The 17459-nt window shown below is 35.5% G+C and overlaps 3 protein-coding genes across 5 annotated transcripts; 2 read left to right on the top strand and 1 right to left on the bottom strand.

Annotated features, from left to right (window-relative positions):
- Nucleotides 1-279: 279 nt before the first annotated feature.
- On the top strand, nt 280-4727 carry sad (Cytochrome P450 family protein sad). Of its 3 annotated transcripts, none has more exons than XM_069503293.1 (8): nt 280-371; nt 1057-1228; nt 1314-1717; nt 1848-2051; nt 2143-2279; nt 2361-2555; nt 3957-4172; nt 4343-4727. In XM_069503293.1, the coding sequence occupies exons 2-8, from the start codon at nt 1062-1064 to the stop codon at nt 4466-4468; spliced, it is 1449 nt and encodes a 482-aa protein (XP_069359394.1). In that variant the 5' UTR covers nt 280-371; nt 1057-1061; the 3' UTR covers nt 4469-4727. The 3 variants fall into 3 exon arrangements, with proteins under 3 accessions (XP_069359394.1, XP_034832433.1, XP_069359395.1); XM_034976542.2 differs by having other exon boundaries at nt 306-455; XM_069503294.1 differs by lacking the exon at nt 280-371 and adding an exon at nt 816-895.
- On the top strand, nt 2595-3948 carry LOC117989211 (cytochrome c oxidase assembly protein COX18, mitochondrial). Its single transcript, XM_034976543.2, has one exon. The coding sequence runs from the start codon at nt 2835-2837 to the stop codon at nt 3906-3908; it is 1074 nt and encodes a 357-aa protein (XP_034832434.1). The 5' UTR covers nt 2595-2834; the 3' UTR covers nt 3909-3948.
- Nucleotides 4728-5461: 734 nt separating the features above from the next.
- Rnb (R and B) lies at nt 5462-16433 on the bottom strand. The gene is made up of 12 exons (XM_034976540.2): nt 16047-16433; nt 13511-13737; nt 12919-13144; nt 11379-11550; nt 10813-10983; nt 9973-10376; nt 9338-9665; nt 8789-8968; nt 7793-8036; nt 6670-6778; nt 6438-6583; nt 5462-6230 (listed from the first exon to the last, which is right to left on the bottom strand). Exons 1-12 carry the CDS (start codon nt 16290-16292, stop codon nt 5462-5464), a joined length of 3222 nt encoding a protein of 1073 aa, XP_034832431.1. The 5' UTR covers nt 16293-16433.
- Between the last annotated feature and the right edge of the window lie 1026 nt (nt 16434-17459).

Raw genomic sequence — 17459 nt, 5'->3', positions numbered from 1 at the left:
TAAAATTAAATTAAACTATTTTTTTTAATTCAACTTAACTTTTATAAGTACTTTTGAATCGTCAAATGCATCTACCACTGGTTCAGAATGCCTTCAAACACAATTTAATCTTCAATTGAACCCATAACCATTCGCTTGTCAGCTAAAAGAATACTTACTTTACTATAACCTAGTTATCTACATAATATACCTACCTATCTAAGCGATAAACGGCACGTGTTCGTTTACCTATACGGTATACCGATGGGTTTACCTGTATGACGCGGGACAGAAAGTTACATTTTCATTACCATATTATTTTATGCATGAGCCAGCAGCATCTGATATTTAATTCAAAATATTTACATGTTTTGCGCCGCTCCCCAGTGACAGTGAGTATGGGTCTCAGTTTACAATAAAGTCTTTCATTGTAATATAAGACGTCGATTTGCGAAGTCCTACTATTTGTACCTAAGGTGAGTCATTAGAATATTTTATGTCAGGTATGTTATAGACACACCTACTAATATTATTATTGTATTTTGATTGTACCTATTACCTATATTATTTACCTACTATTATCGCCTAACCGATGATTAATATATGAAACTAAAAAATAAAACTAATGTTTGTCTGCCTGTGCGTTTACCTTTGGATTTGCACAGTATAAGTATCTGAATGCGTTGAAACTTGATAGTTTTTTTTTTAACTTTTTACAGTACAGTTGTTGTCAGTACTTGCGTGTCGGTTTATGACATAGTACTATCAATGTACCATGCACGCACGCGAGATACATAGTAACGCACGCTGGGCATTAGCTAGTGTGTTATAATAGTTATTTGTTATGCAAGGCTGCAAACTTGTTATTTTGTCGCGAGAGTTTGTATTGAATTCCGAGCCAGCGAAGGATTCTAAGGTTGAACCACGAGCGAAGCGAGTTCAGCTTAACTGAACGTTAAGTTCAGTTAAGCTCATCATCGTTATGTCTATCTAAGATTGAAAAATCGAATAAACTAATATGTATGTACGTATGTATGTATGCACCTATCTACCTACTTAAGTTTATATAATTTTCAGGCGAAATGCATCGATTTCAGAAAACGGCGGCACTAAAAATGAATGCAAAAAGGTTTAAAGCAACACATAATAAAGAAGATCATTTGTTGAGTATCAGTGATATGCCCAATCCAAAATCTTTACCAATTATAGGCACACGATTACATTTGCTTGCATCTGGAGGTGGAACGAAGTTGGTAATTTTGAGTACATTATTTATTTATATAATTTTTTTTATGTAAGACGGCTATCGTAATGAATGAACACTTTATATTCAGATTGCACGAATATATAGATGGTCGACACAAGCAATTAGGCCCCATTTTTGCGGAACGACTAGCTGGAAGCAAAGAGCTTGTTTTTGTAAGCGATCCCTTGATTATGAAATCACTCTTTGTTTATATGGAAGGCAAATGTCCGATGCATATTTTACCTGATCCGTGGGTTTTGTACGAAAAATTGTATGGATCACACAGAGGTCTGTTTTTTATGAACGGTGAAAAATGGTTACATTATCGGCGAATATTGAATAAGCATCTGCTAAGAGAAGGCACGGAAGATTGGATAAGAGCTCCTATAGTAGAAAGTATAAAAACTTTTGTAAATGATTTAAAAGAAAGATCTGAGGGCCGTTACAAAATTAAAGATTACGAAATGGAATTTTATAGACTATCAACGAATGGTATGTTATACTTTAAAATAATGATAATTGAACTAAGTAGTCTACGAGTAGTAACTAATAACTAGTAAGAAGTTAGAAATAGGTAATATTTTATAATAGGTGCTCTAAAAACTTTTTAAATTATTTTCAGTACTTGTAAATGTTTTGCTTGGAGAAAACTCCATACATCGTAGTCAACACTACGATGAAATGTTAAATATGTTTTCGGATTCAGTAAAAAAAATATTTCAAGCTACTACAATGTTGTACGGATGGCCAGTAGAATGGTGTCAATATTTTAATCTGAAAGTATGGAGAGATTTCAAGGAAAGTGTGGATTTATCACTACATTTAGGTAAGAATTATAGTCCCCTTCCTTCATAGGAGGATAAAATAGTCATTAAGTTCCAGTTTGTAATATTTCGTCGTTACGAAAATCTTTTCAGCTAAAAAAATGGCTTTAGAAATGATCAGAAACAAAGACAGAAATAATGGATTGATAAAAAAATTACTCCAAGAAGACTTAGAAGATGAAATGATAACAAGGATAGTTGCAGATTTTATTATAGCTGCTGGTGACACGGTAGGTATGAGTAGGTAATCAGATCAACTAAATATTTATAAAGAATGCAAATTAAAAAAAAACATTTCTATCCTATTTCAGACTGCATATACAACATTATGGATATTTTTGTTGCTTTGTAACAATGCTGGTGTTATAGAAGAAATTCGAAGGAAGGACGATACTTATATAAGATGTGTGGTAAAGGAAGTGATGAGAATGTATCCAGTAGCTCCATTTTTAACTAGAATATTACCAAAAGAAACGGTTTTTGGAAACTATAGACTTATGCAGGGAGTAAGTTCCTAATTATTTTATATTATTTATTATTTTTTCAATAGTTTGAAAATATTCTCCTTTTTTGAAGTCGGATAGTTAATTTTATCGTCTGTTAAATTCGCCTAACTTTGTGCAACTTCTGATTAAAATTAGTCTATGCTTGTCAATGACATAAAAACTGTCATATTGACATTTGTGATTTGAAATCAAAACTAAAACAACTCAAATTTTAATTTTAAAATAATATGCTGTGTGGATTTACGAATTTTTGGAGTTTAATGAAAAAACTAAGTAAATATGAATTACTGTCAAATTATTAAGGGCTTAAGAAGTAAACTGTTAGTTCCCAACTATCGGTCATACAGTATTGCCTGCAATATAGTGGTAGATAGAAGACATGAGTATCCATATCATGCAAAAAATTTTTTGTTCAATCAACCAATATTATCGCCAACTAGCACATATTATAATAGAAGAAGTATATCGATAGACGGGATTGTGAAATGGCAGGAGCAAACGTATAACAGCATAGCAAATAGCAGTCTAGTGAATTTTATGCAAGATGGTTTGCTGTATTTCCACGATACTACTGGCCTAAATTGGTCAGTTACTATCATTACCACTACAATACTTATTCGCGCACTTATGACGCTACCCCTCACAATATATCAGAACTACATTTTAGCTAAAGTTGAAAACATTGGATTAGAGTTAAAAGATATGGTTAATGAAATGAAAAAGGAGATAGCTGTGGCCAGAAAGATGTATAATCTAAACGAAAAGCAAACCATGTTATTATTTAAAAGATCTATGAAAAAGCAGTGGAGAAATCTTATTGAGAGAGATAATTGTCATCCACTGAAAGCAACAATGGTTGTATGGTTTCAAATACCCATTTGGGTGTGTATGTCATTTGCACTTAGAAATCTGGTTAGTATGCAAAGACCTGATCCATCTGCACTGGTAACATTTATGGAATTAGAAGTTGGTGGTTTTGGCTGGATTCCAAACTTGACAGAAGTTGACCATTCTCTTATACTACCAGTAATGTTTGGTTTGACCAATTTGGCAATTATTGAAATACAAAGAATGTCGAAATTGCGAGAGCCATCTAGAATGTACAATATATTTACCAATGGTTTTAGAATTTTCTCCGTAGTTATGATTCCAGTAGCAGCGAGTGTTCCTTCATGTATGTGCCTTTATTGGACAACATCGAGTCTCTTTGGCTTGGTACAAAACCTGTGTTTACTGTCACCTTCCTTGCGAAGAAAGTTGAAAATACCAGAAGCTCCGAGTGAACTTGAAGACCCTTATGGCCACATGAAAGAAGAAATTAGTCTTAGAATAAGAAAAGTTTTACCTAAGTAATAAAATTTATTATTTAATTTAATAAAAGAAACAATTCGTATCTTACAGACTCCAATTATAGCTTCAATTTATACATCTGGCCGTGATGAGCAAAACTTTAGTAAGCCAGAAATGTTTTTGCCCTACCGTTGGGACAGAAATGATCCTCGCAGAGAAAGCATTGTCAATCATACCACTTCAGCATCTTTACCATTTGCTATGGGCGCTAGATCTTGTATAGGAAAGAAGATAGCACAAGTTCAACTGACAGAGCTTGTGAGACAGGTAATAATATAAAGTTATATACTCTTTGAATTTCCACACAATGTTATATTTTATGGAGGGACATTTGATGACAAACATTTTAGATTTTTTGGACACAACAGTGGTTAAGAATTAGTTCTATAAATGTGCAAATTCTGGTTTAGTGGTAAAACTATATCATATTTTTGCAGGTTATCAATAACTTCGATATTAAGTGTGAAAATAGTAAAGATGTCAAGGCAATGACCTCACAAGTGTTAGTACCAGACAGACAACTGGAGTTTGTCATTAGTTTGAGAAAAAGCGATGGTTCCTAATTCTTGGTTTTGATAAAAAGATTCTTTTTGTACTAAAACATGTAAATAATACAGAATGTATTGTTTCACATTTATTTTCTTCTATTGAATACAAGTATTTATTATTTCCTCATTACACATAATATTTGCACATACATAACGAATAATAAATATACACACATTATACTCAGTTATACCAGAGTGAACTGTTACCTTAACATCAAGATTATATTTTGGAATGTCAATTCTGGTCTAACCAATAAAATTTTAGAAACATCTATTTTGGAATTCACAATTCTTCTCCCTTCTTCATAAAAAACAAAAGTTAAACTAAATATTATTTTAATATAACATTTAGATTTGCAAAATACTATCCCAATAGAGTAAACATATACCTATATACAACGTAAAACATGTAATGACTACAACATCGAGACACTTGTAACTTGAGTCCTGCTGTCCTGACTCCCTACACATTTAATAGACTAACTACATGGTTAAAATTATGAAATATCCACACTTCTACTAAAATAACAGGTAACAAAGAATACCATAAGTTTTAGAAAATTATATACAGTAACAAATAAAGCATCATAGACTTAGATGTACATACATGGAAATATACCAATGGTACTGATTCTGAGCACAACCTAATTTTAGAGTATTCGCATCCTCTTCTTACTAATGTAATATGAAAAGGACAGACGCAGTTTAACAGTTTTAAATTTAATTTTTAGATGGTAAAACCCGTGATTTTAGCGCACAGTCGCGAGCCTACTGTTTAAATTTGTAGCGTGCACTAAAATTTACACTCTTCAAATGTAAAGTTCATGTTCTGTTCCTTTTTAGCATTGTTAAAAAGAAAAGGATGCAGATACTTTTAATAAAGTTTAGAGAAAGACAACGGAATCTGTGCCATTGTATCCTTTTTAAATAGTTCTGACAGATTAACAATCATAAAAACACTATCTTGTAATGATCATAACTGTTTTATCATTTAGATAATATAAAACCCTAGTTTGAGCTTACTTTCAATTGCCTCAGTATCATAGATTTGATATCTTCCAGCCATTGGTCTTTGTATTCAAGATTGAGGATATTTTCAAACGACTTATAACGCTCATCTTCAGACATCTGTCCAGTTAATAGATAAGCTACTGATTCAACACACAAAAATCCCATGCCATCACTCAGAGACCATATGTATATTTTATCAGCTGTATCAGGCGATAATTGAAATTGTAGGATAGCACTACTTAATAACTCTTTCAACTTTTCAAATAAAAATCTGTCTGCCAAAAGAAGTACTTCCAAATTAGTTTCCAACTGTTCTGCCAATGGGAATATTTCTATTTCACTTTTCGGGTTATTTAAACCACACTGGAGTAGAGTAAAGAGATATTCGAGTGCAGGTTTCGATACGTTTTTAATACGAACACATTTTTCTACAGATTCCTTGAACTGTCCCATCAACATAGCACTAAATACATCCGAATGCTGGCACAAAAATATTTTATTTGCTTTGACTGTAGATAAATCGTCTAATTGGAAAGTTACAATATCATCAGGAGCCAAATTATCGAGAATAGGATCGTAACTAACGTAAACTTTTGACTTGTACCTTTTCTCTAATAATTTTGGATCTTTTATGTGCACATTATTTGCGAGTTTCACTAAAGCTGTAACACAGTCCTGGACATCTTCTTTGGTTTCAGATATTATGCTGAATAATAAATTTAAACCATTGCAATCTATTAAGTACTTTTTCAAAGCTTTTTCAGTCCTGAAACCAAACCAAATATCAATTTAATTTTTTTAACTTTGCTTAGACTACATGATTGCACTTGACTGCAATCACTCCAAACAGCAGACGATGATGCAGCCCAAGATGGAGCGTGCCTGCCTAGAAGGTGCCTATTCCCTCTTCTTTTAGGTACTGATATTATATTATAACTAGCAGAAAAGATTAAAGTTTATAATTTTTACTTACCTGACAATGTATGGCAAAGTCAAAGAAAGAGTTAGCTTCATTGATGAGCTGCCTTTTAATAAATGATAGCTGATTTTTCCAATACCATAACTTGATTCTGCTAATATCGACAGTTGAGTCAATAGTTTGGAACTTAATTTTAAAATCTGAGGATATAAAACATTTTAATCCATTTATAAATATATTACCTATGTTATCAGAGTATCATCTCAATTAAAATCGTAATACTTACTTGTTTACATTGTGTGCATTGGTTGGGTGGGTGCTTGGAACTCACAGACATTTGATGCAGCCTTAGTGCTAGTCTATGCCTTAGTATACTCATTAAACAAAGGTCATTGCTGCAACAAAATATATAGTTAAAAACCGGCCAAGTGCGTGGCGGGCCACGCGAAGTGTATGGTTCCGTAGTCACAATCCTCGAAAAACAGATATAACTCCTTAACCAGTGAACCCTACTTAGCCATGACAGCTTTCCTTTAAAATTGATTATGTATACTACCATTTGGCTGATAAAGTGGGGGGGGGGGGACACTTGACTCTAACAAAAGATGTTCCAACACCCACAGTATTTTCAAAAGACCTATTCAACGATACGTTGGGGTAGACGAGAAAAATTCATCCCCACTTTACATGTAGGGGAGCTACCCTAAAAAAATATTTATCAAAATTTTATTTCACCACTTTGTCAGCGTGATTAATATTTATACCCATGCCAAATTACAGATTTCTAGCACTAATAGTCTCTGAGATTAACCGAGGACGGACGGACGGACATGGCGAAACTAAGGGCTCCTTGTTTACTACGGAACTCTAAAAATGGATAAGAACTGCAATACGCATTTATTTAGGAGGTTCCAGGATCATTGAATACACAGTGCCTCACTTGTGCAAAAAGCCATTGGGTTAAAGTCAGGGGAAAACGTAACTGAAGTTCTATGTTACATGTCTTCTATGGTCTAGCTAATATTCAAGTAGCTGTACCTATATTTGTAGTGTTTGCTTCTTGTGGCCGATAGTAAGTTAAGGAAGGGTACCTACTGTTTCGCATAAGTTCACAAATAGTGCGAGTGCCAACCTTTACATACCTTCAGTTCTAAAAAAGCTATAACTTATCTTAGTATCCGTGCAGATCGGCCTATTTGGTGATGGCGTCTCTCCACATAGTCAAGAAAGTCACTACTTTCTTGACTATGTGGAGAGACTCCATCGCTAAATAAGTCTAAATAATTTCATGACTAAACTCGACTACTTCTTGAGACACTCGCGTCCAATCAGCAAGTTCATTGTATGGTTCGGAACCGAATCGTCGTGAATACATCGCATGACGTAAGTGCAATTCAAAAATGTCATACCTTAGTACTCTAGCAAGTATCCGCGCAGCCCTGCCCATGGGGCGCTTGCATCGCTCTACGTAGTCTAGAAGTCCATTGAGACACTCGCGTCCAGTCAGCAAGTTCATTGTATGGTTGGGAACGGGATCATCCCGAATGCTGCCGCATGTAGTACAAGTGCCGTGCGATACACGGAATAATAGCACCATAACGCAGGCTATGCCTGACGATTTGGAGTTTATATCGATTTTGCATTTGCACGCGTCTGAAAATTAGGATATTTTATATTACTAGATCTTTTTAATAATTAATTTATTATAATTTTTGTAATATTACATTTCCATTTTTTAAGATAGAATAGATAGATATATTTCTATACAAATAAACAGCTACACTAATGACCAAAATTAGTAGTAAAATAAATCTATCAGTAATATGTCGATAAGTTACTTAGCAATGTTATTTGCCAAAAAAGACTATAATAATTACCAGACAAATAATAAATAGATTGATTGTTAATTTTGGCCGTAAATAGATCAATGTCGTAAGAAAGAAATATAGGCTAACCGATATTATGGTTGTTACGTATCGTATAATTTTTCTCTGTTGGCAAAAACATACATAATATACTAGCTAATATTATAAAGACGAAAGATTTGTTTGTTTGTAACTGATAAACTCGGAAACTACTGAACTGATTTAAAAAATTATTTCACCATTAGAAAGCTACTTTATCCAGAACTAACATAGGCAGTATAATTTATGTGTATACTTTATGTAATTTATGTGTATAGTCCGCGATAGATTGAAATGGTAATCAGGGTATGAGTTGGGCGGTTGCCCCGCACGTCATCCGCGCTCGCCCACACCGCCCACACCGCGGGGGCTTTGCGGGTGTGCGGAGCGCTCCTTCCCCGATTGCCATTCCAACCTGTCGCGTACTATAGGTATATCAAATTTTACCCGAGTGAAGCTAGGCGGGTCCTCTAACAACGTATTTTAAAAGCGATCAAATACCTTCTGATGGAGACTCTTCATCATTGCTCTCATCGTCCATCATAAGTTCATCGAGTTCGTGAGCGACCTGGGTGGCTTTCAACTCTGTAACCGCGTTAGTTGACGCAGACTTCTCCTCGTCGCCGTCACCTTCGCTGCAGACTGGCGAATAACGCCCAGATATCTCAGAATCTAAACTTTCTGAAAGCAAGCCAGGCCCAAATACCAAACGTTATATTAAAGGTACTGTTAAGTGTAAACGAGTATAATAATAATTATGGATGTGGTGGGTTTCCAGGTTCCCACTTCCCAGATCCTTCCGCACATAGCTCGACTAAGAGATTGATATTTGACCATTATGAGATCAGATGTTCATGTTGCATTACGGTTATCAGATGTTCTGGACCAACGTATTAACGTACTCTACGAGGCACGGAAGACACGAAAAGCATAACTCGGATCTCCAAAGTTAGTCACCCATCCAGTTACCGACTTGGGACAACTTAACAATCTCAATCGATTGATATGCATTTGTCACAACAAAAGCTACATAACCCTTAAACTACTAACCATCATTAGTGCTAAACGGCGACGTCGGTCCAGAGCTACTAGGGCTCCACTGGTAATCCGTCCAATAAGGCGACGTAGAGCTCCCCTCGCCCGTACTGTTGCCCGAGTCAGGGCTCCAATCCCACCGACTCTTCTTACTACTCGACCCCCGGTAGTCTGGGCTCATGTCTGAAAAGTTCCCATCTGAGGCCGGCGATAAAGGCCCTTGGTCCCGATTCGAGCTTTTGTCAGGGAATGACTGGTAAAGAGATGGCCACTCATGACTTTTAGGCTCCCAGTAAACTCCTGCCGACCAGTCCTTACTTGCCATCTTAATTAGATGCGATTTCTGGAAAAAAATACCCTCTAGGATTATTAACCACCTAGTAAGACTGCCAAGTTAGGCGATGGTAGTCAAAATACAAACTCCGTTTTCTTTTTTACAATAAATGGTGTCAGGTGTGATAAAAAGCTGATACTTGCGAGCTATTTAATGTTGCTGTGGTAGTGAAGTCATGCCGAGGGAAATGCCCACGAGTGTACCTAAATCTTCTGAAATTCTAAGCAATATTTAAAAATTGATAGCAATAAAAAAAAACAGTTTCCTATAAAACTCAATGGAAGCCATATAAATTTCTAAATAGAGTAAAACCAACCTTTTTTAAGGTTTTAGGACTTTTCGATCTCCCTCGCTTCACACCTCTTTTTCTCTGAGGAGGTTCTTCGTCACTATCGCTATCTTCGGAACCATCGCTGTCGATAGCATCCACAAACCCAACAATCATGTTGTCCCTTTCTATCACCACCTTCAGATCATCACCTGTTTCCGATAACAATATACTTTTTCGTCTCGTAAACAATCCTTTTTCTTTGTTACTATTAGTCATATTTTGTAAGGCCTTATCATACACGCTAGGTTCATTTTTCTGTTTCTCTTTATGTTTCAATGCTCCGCTCTGGCCAATCTCCAAGTTATGGTCGTATTCCATTGTTGAAATATATTCTGTTAGTTTATCAGTCAGCAGTCCCACTAGTCCCTCGTGAATTAGTATTTGAAATGCTGAAAATAAACATGTATTTTAACTATCTTCTATTTATATCTTTACAATCACATTTCACTTTGCAATTAAGTCATTTATTTATTTATGAAATAGTATTATTCTTGGCATTCTAATAATATTTATTATTTACCATGTCCTATCAAGACCGCCACGGAATATTATAACCGGGAGCTAATAATTCGAAATAGAACTATGAAATAAATTTTAATGTCGAGAAAATTTCAATCTGTGAGATAAACTTCTCGCATTAGTCATGCTAGCCCTATAATAGTTCGTTTTTGATCAAATATAAATCAAATCAAATTTTATTCCATCAAATCAAAAGTTCTCACAAGATTTCCAAAAAACCTCATTACAAACGTTACAAACTGTAGTTAGTAACAACGTAGGAATAGACATGACAACTAGTGAACCAGTAATATAACAAGTGCTTACAAGTATCATCAAAAACATATTGTAGGAGTGCATGCATCGCATGTGCATTATCCCGAGCTGCAGTAACGAGAAGTGGCAGTCCACCGCAGCGACGCAATCGAGACCGATTCACTGCCTCTCCGCTCAGCTGAGCTAAAGCCTTCGCGGCTCCGTCGGGCCACCAACACATATCTACAATATTACAATCGAGTAAGTATACAGAGGCTATAATGTATAGTTTGCGACAGGTCGACATGGCAATTGGGGTGGGGACGCCCCGCACACCCGCACAGTACACACGTTAATCCGGTGCGGGATAGCGCGACTGACGTGCGGGTATACGGGGCGTCCCCCCGCCTCATGCCCTGATTGCTATGGCAACCTGTCGCGAATTATCGCTACTTATTATTATTAATGCGAAAGTGTGTTTTTTGGTTTGTCCCTGAATCACGCCGCAGCCGAGCAACGGATCGGCGTAATTTTTTGCATGGTCAAGCCGAAATCTCATTCTAAAGGTCCATTGTACATTATTTTCTGTGGCGTACTATAAATCATCATCAGTGCATGCAGGTAAATGAGCAAATTACCTGTTGAATTTTTTTGAAGTATGGCTACCAAACATTCAACCAATCCCGCAATGCCCAATGATGGCCGGCAAGTAGATAAGTAACACAGATTCATAAGACATCTGAGGGCTACAGCTTCATGGTGCTCAGTGAGCGCCACAAGGCATTGGTATCCTCTGCCGTCACCTTGGATCTGCAAAAGACATATAGTAATGAGTTTCAGAATGTTCTACTTGTGAGCTACAAAAACTACAACATAGAAAATAAAAAGAAACCGGTCAAGTGCAAGTCGGACTCGCATACGAAGGGTTCCGTACCATCATCCAAGAAATAATACACTTTTTTTGTGCAGTATCCGATTTTACTAGTGAAGAACTACAGTCGAAATCTGTTTTAGAATGTACAGGTAAAGCCGTTTCATATGATACCCCACTTGGTATATTAATCTTACTTTGAAAGTTGAAATATTTTTTTTGTGATGTGACCACAAATTCACTGTTTTCAGATATTTCCCTTTACTTGTGCTATAAGACATTACTACTTGCCAAATTTCATGATTCTAGGTCAAAGAGAAGTAGATATTAGGTAGCCTAGTTGCAGCACGACCGACCTGATCCTATAAGGTTTTCTTTTTACTTTTGAGGTACCTACCTCTTACGAGCTATCGGTGAGTGGTGAACACAGAAATACTAATAATAAGGCATAACAACTGTTGTGTACCACTTCAAAGTAAACTATACAGAACGCATGTCGCCGCTACTGAATACACAAACACAACTACGCAGTCACGCAACACATTTACGCTCAATGCTGTGCAGACAGAACTAAGCCGTAGGACTAGCGCGTTAAGGTTGCAAATGCGTCGCATCGTTCACTTACCTCACACGTTGTATCAGTTCGCTTACCTCACACATCATTGTATCAGTTCGCTTACCTCACACATCGTTGCGCTGGCGACGTCCGCGTCCTCAGCACAGCATTTCTACTGCCTTATAATTAGGATTTCTGTGGTGGTGATACTAGCTCATACTTAACTCAGTCTTAATAAGTCAATAGCGCAATGAGTCCGAACGCTAGCTAAATACGATGGTTCAAACTCCAAACATAATACTTATTAGTTCCTTCCAGGCAACTTTTAGGTATAGAAGAATCACTCCGCAGACGTTCAAATAGCGACTCTTGATACGATGCAATAAAGTGCAATTCTATTTGAGACCTATTTAATAACACCTATTTCTATAGCGTAAACTCTTATTTACCGCCTTTTTGTACCTACTTATTAAGATTTCTTTTTGTAACCTGTCATTTGTGTTTCTGTGGTGCAATAAAGTATATACATACATACATACATACATTTATTTCTTATCTCTCTCTCTCTCTCTCTCTCTGTCTCATAAGAGTTACGTCAGTACCATCGAAGGGGCGTATCACCGTAGGTTATTTCTTAGGTCACGAGACCAAAACCTGCGGCTGCCCAATAGGTATTAGATAGTTGTAACTACCCTAAAGAAAAGTAAGGTAGGGTAAGGTAAGAAAATAAATCGTTAGGTAAATTGGGTACCTGTTGTGCACAGCTAGCCACTGGGTATGTGGTAAAATACCCTAAGCACTTGAGTATGCCCCCAATAAGATCCTCTTGACTTTTCTTCGGATCAGCAATTTCTTTGTTTGTAGTAGACTTTATTATTCCCATAGACTCGCATTCGGTAGTTAACAATATTGATACACTACGCACGGCGTTCAAACTTAGCATTTCACTGCGTTTATCTTTTACCATCCATAGTTGCCTAAAACATACAGCAAAATTGTGAAAATCAAAAGTCAATATGAAAACCGTTTTCAAAATAGGTAATAAATTACACTTTTCGGTCTGTTGTTGGATTTGTAAGATGATATAGTGGTGATAATTATTACGCGAACTTAAAACTAAAGCTACGAGGGTTCCAAACGCGCCCAGGTCTGGGAAGACGCCTTGGACTAAGTGGACGGAAGTCATTAGACGAGTCGCAGGGAGCCGCTGGATTCAGGCAGCGCAAGACCGCGGCGTGTGTAAATCCCTACAAGAGATGCCCAGCAGTGGACGTCTATCGGTTGATGATGACACTGATACAATCACTAGAATCTTAACTTGTAGTGAATTTATTATAATTTACCGAATCGCTCTTACGGCCATTGAGAGTGTGGCGTAAGAAGTGTCCTTATTCCTATTTTCGATAATTTCAACCAATGCTTTAACGGCTCCAAAGTTGTGCAAATTTTCTGCATTAGATTGTTTTTGCGCTAGGTTACCAATGACGCGCGATGTTCTGCCCACGATGCTATCTCGGCATACGGTGTTTAATATTGAAACCAAGGGCCCAAATGTATTCAGTTTTCCAATCTGTAACAAATTTACAACCAATAAATACCAGCGTGTTGTAGAATCGATTAGCAGCACAGTTGGTAACTTCGAAGTGCATAGGTGTTATTAGTGTAGGTAACTATAAGATCAAAGCACATCGCGACTTTCAAGATATAATAAAGGAAGCCTTGTTCTTCAATATTTTAACGTTTTTTTTTTTCGTTATTATTCATAATATCTGTAGCACTTCGCACATGAATAATTCCTTAAAAATCGGTAATTTAGTATGACTGCTCTTAACACTGCCAACCGATAAAATAATTCCGAGATTATGCTTCGATCCACAAAAATACACACACCAGCACAATTAGTGGAAACAAAAAAATGGGGAATATAAAACATTTAATTTTATTTTTAAACAAAGTAACATATTTTGACATCAATTTGCAACATCATACTTAAAGTTTAATGAAAAAAAACACCAAAGTAAACAAAATGCATTTTTCTTAGATATTTTAATGACAGGGAAACAATTAAAATTTAAAATTTTGTGACAGTTTACAATGAATTGAATGACTGTTTAATATCTAATTTTTCTCCCCGGTGCACTGATTATGGTTTCCATCCATTTGGGCGTGGCATTACATCTAAATCTGTTCAGGCATTTCGAAGTTATAGTGGAACAAAGAAACTCACATACATACATAAAGCCTAAAAACATTACTCTTTTATTGGAATTTGTGTAAAAAATATCTATTTGAAAAATATGTTAATCCTTAGAAAGGAATACAAAGAAAACAGTGAAAACAGGGAATCTTAGAAGACTAATAAATAATATAATTTAACTACAAGAATACTTTTAAAAATGCCATCAAATATAACACTTTAATTTATTTTGAAATTTGTTGTTATAGCGGCAATAGAAATACACATTCTATAAAAATTTCAACCCTCAACAACCTATTACGGGTTCACCAGATACAGCCCACTGACAGACAGACGGACAGCGGCGGCTTAGTAATAGGGTCCAGGTGGCACCCTTTGAATATGGAACCCTAAAAAGGAATCTGGATATTGAAAGAAATAAGAAGGAAAGAGGGTTTTGATCTAAACTAGAGATTGATCCACGAAATAAGCTTAAAATCATTAAAAAGCTAACATTGTAGGTATTGTCATAATTTATGTCTGTGCTGAAAAGTCATACACTTACTATGTTCAGGGTTATTTTTGTATAGTGTGATGTCCATAGTAATATTATAAATGTAAAAGTGTGTCTGTCTGTCTAGCGTTTCATGTTGCAATTTTTTTAAGAAGAAGCTTGCATTTTGATGAAGCTTGCAGACAGGCTACTTTTGGTCCTGGAAAATCTGTGGGTTCCTAAGAGATTTTAAAAACCTAAATCCACATAGAGGAAGTTCTGGGCATCATCTATATAATTGGGTACAGAGTACAGCTTGCATCCCATATATATGAAGATAAAGTAAAAGTAAAATATTCTTTATTGTAACACACCAAAACCAAAACACTAGATATATGTGAATCATATAGACTTCATATATATTTATGAGACTCCACAATGGCACCTCATTGGCACCAACCCCAAAAAATATTATTATGGAACTATATTAACTCTTGTATACATAATATATTAGGTAATAAATTAAATTATTTTTCAATTTTTAGTGTTTGTGTATTGAAGTTGGTTTTTTTTTTGTAAAAAATTTTTTTTCACAATTTAGTGGCCCCATGGTATTAAAATGTGCTATGCCTGGTTAAAAATCTACTGTTTACTAAGTTATTACACTGATCGCGAGCAATTTACTCTTATCCGTTGAGGAGTTCCATTATCTATTTTCGAAGATGATCATCAGATCTTCACCAAATTTATATGGGACCAACTTTGAAGTATACCCTTTCAAACAAAAAAAGAATTTTCAAAATCGGTCATAATAGGATACATAAAAATTGAAATAAAAAAAAGATTCCGACGAATTGAGAACATCCTCCTTTTTTGAAGTCTGTTAACAAAGCTGTTTGCAAGTACAATAGGCTACCTTATCGCTAAAATAGTGATCTCTTCCAGGCAACCTTAGGGTAGAGGATATTATAAAATTAAAGATAGCGGAGATAGGTTACTTTTATCCCGGAAAATTGAAGAGTTCCCTCAGGATTTATAAAAAACTATGCTAATAAAATGTAGCAAAAACAATCTTACATGTTTTTGCTACATTTTATTAGTATTAAATATTAATAGGTGGTATAGAACTATGTCACCTTCAGACAAAAATAAATAATCAATAAAGGAGAGAGATGAAGTATTATTCTAATTAATAATAGTAGGTACTTACCAATAGGCTGCTCTTTTCATCTAAACACATATTACCAAGTATACTTAAGGATAAATCAAGGATTCTTTCATTTGGTTTACGTAAATGTGGCAGTAAATATTCTAAGCCACCGCAATCTCGAAACAAGTTAATGCCTCTATCATTTATAATTATGGTAGATTTTATTTTTATAAGAGAATCTTGAATACGTTTAGAAGACGAGGACTTCAGTCCGTCTAGGACTGATTTTACATGATTTTTATCCATTATTGAACAAGTACTTCATTTACAAACACAAACTCTAGTAACATAACAAATTAAAAGATTTCTTTAGTTTAAGCTAATTCTTTTTCAATATGCAGGTAATTCTAATTTGAAATTAAAAACAGAAAGCAGACATGAGACAAGTAGACAAGGCTCTATTGGCACTTGAATGACATTAACAGGGGGGCGTAGTTGTAGAACGTGTGTAGAACACAATACTCTAAGGTGTAGAACAAAGGCTGCCAACACCCAGCAAATAAAATCTCCTCAATTTTATGGAATATATTGAAAATGTCAATGTCGAAAATCGAGTGTGTTTATCTAACTTTAAGTGAATGAGAAATTGGGACAGCCGTCCCTGTTTCCAAATCGAGAAAGACTAATACAACAAGTTCAAAGTGTTCATAAAACGTAAACTAATTGAAAAATCCTATTATAATGTAAAGGATTATTTAAATGATAAGCAAGCTTGGGAATGAGTTGCTTAACGACTTTGTGATAGTTCTAATAAGTTTCAATAATTTTGTAAAGTGGTGATAATAAAAAGAATACCCGGCTGAGTTTGTTGTGGGCTCTTCTCAGACCTGGGCGCGTTTGGAACCCTCGTAGCTTTAGTTTAAAGTTTGCGTTACAATTATCACCACTATATCTTACAAATCTAACACCATACCAGACCATCAATAAGCGTAAATTATTACCTATTCTGAATAAATCATTTGACTTTGACTTTGACTTTAATAAAAACCATTTATAGGCCATCGACTTGCAACTTATGATGTTTACCTGCTTAAATACTATATTTACCTAGTGCTAAATATACTATATAGCTATAAGATGCAAATACATTTATGCTGAATCTAATATCATAATATGAAATGGCTCAAATATTTAAAAAAACAGTGAATTTCAGATTTTTTAACTTAGCAACACCGCATAGAAGGGGAAAGCGTGACATTTCACAAGATGGCGGCGTTAGTTCCGATCTCAGACGTTCCGATTTTGGCCATGCGCCTAAAGAGCCTTGTCGCACTGTATGTAATCCCTATCTACTTCTTCTTAATTTGCTTTATGGCTTTCAGTAGTGCCACACCGAGCCTTGGATGAAGAATGCACTTCGCCAATAATGTCACGTAGAAATCCATATCTATTCTACCCAATCTAAGATGATGT

Source organism: Maniola hyperantus, chromosome 15 (genome assembly GCF_902806685.2).
Source record: "Maniola hyperantus chromosome 15, iAphHyp1.2, whole genome shotgun sequence".
Classification (NCBI taxonomy): domain Eukaryota; kingdom Metazoa; phylum Arthropoda; class Insecta; order Lepidoptera; family Nymphalidae; genus Maniola; species Maniola hyperantus.
Note: the sequence above shows the minus strand (reverse complement) of the source record. Positions and strands in the feature narration are given on the sequence as shown.

Excerpts from the sequence above, each read along its gene's own strand:
- LOC117989211 (XM_034976543.2), top strand. The coding sequence starts at position 2,835 with ATGAATTACTGTCAAATTATTAAGGGCTTAAGAAGTAAACTGTTAGTT.
- sad (XM_069503293.1), top strand. The coding sequence starts at position 1,062 with ATGCATCGATTTCAGAAAACGGCGGCACTAAAAATGAATGCAAAAAGG. Across the intron at positions 1,718-1,847 it reads TTATAGACTATCAACGAATG|TACTTGTAAATGTTTTGCTT; the intron begins GTATGTTATACT and ends AATTATTTTCAG. Across the intron at positions 4,173-4,342 it reads TGACAGAGCTTGTGAGACAG|GTTATCAATAACTTCGATAT; the intron begins GTAATAATATAA and ends ATATTTTTGCAG.
- Rnb (XM_034976540.2), bottom strand. The coding sequence starts at position 16,292 with ATGGATAAAAATCATGTAAAATCAGTCCTAGACGGACTGAAGTCCTCG. Across the intron at positions 6,779-7,792 it reads ATACTTGCTAGAGTACTAAG|CAATGACCTTTGTTTAATGA; the intron begins GTATGACATTTT and ends ATTTTGTTGCAG. Across the intron at positions 6,231-6,437 it reads ACTTTGCCATACATTGTCAG|GACTGAAAAAGCTTTGAAAA; the intron begins GTAAGTAAAAAT and ends GTTTGGTTTCAG.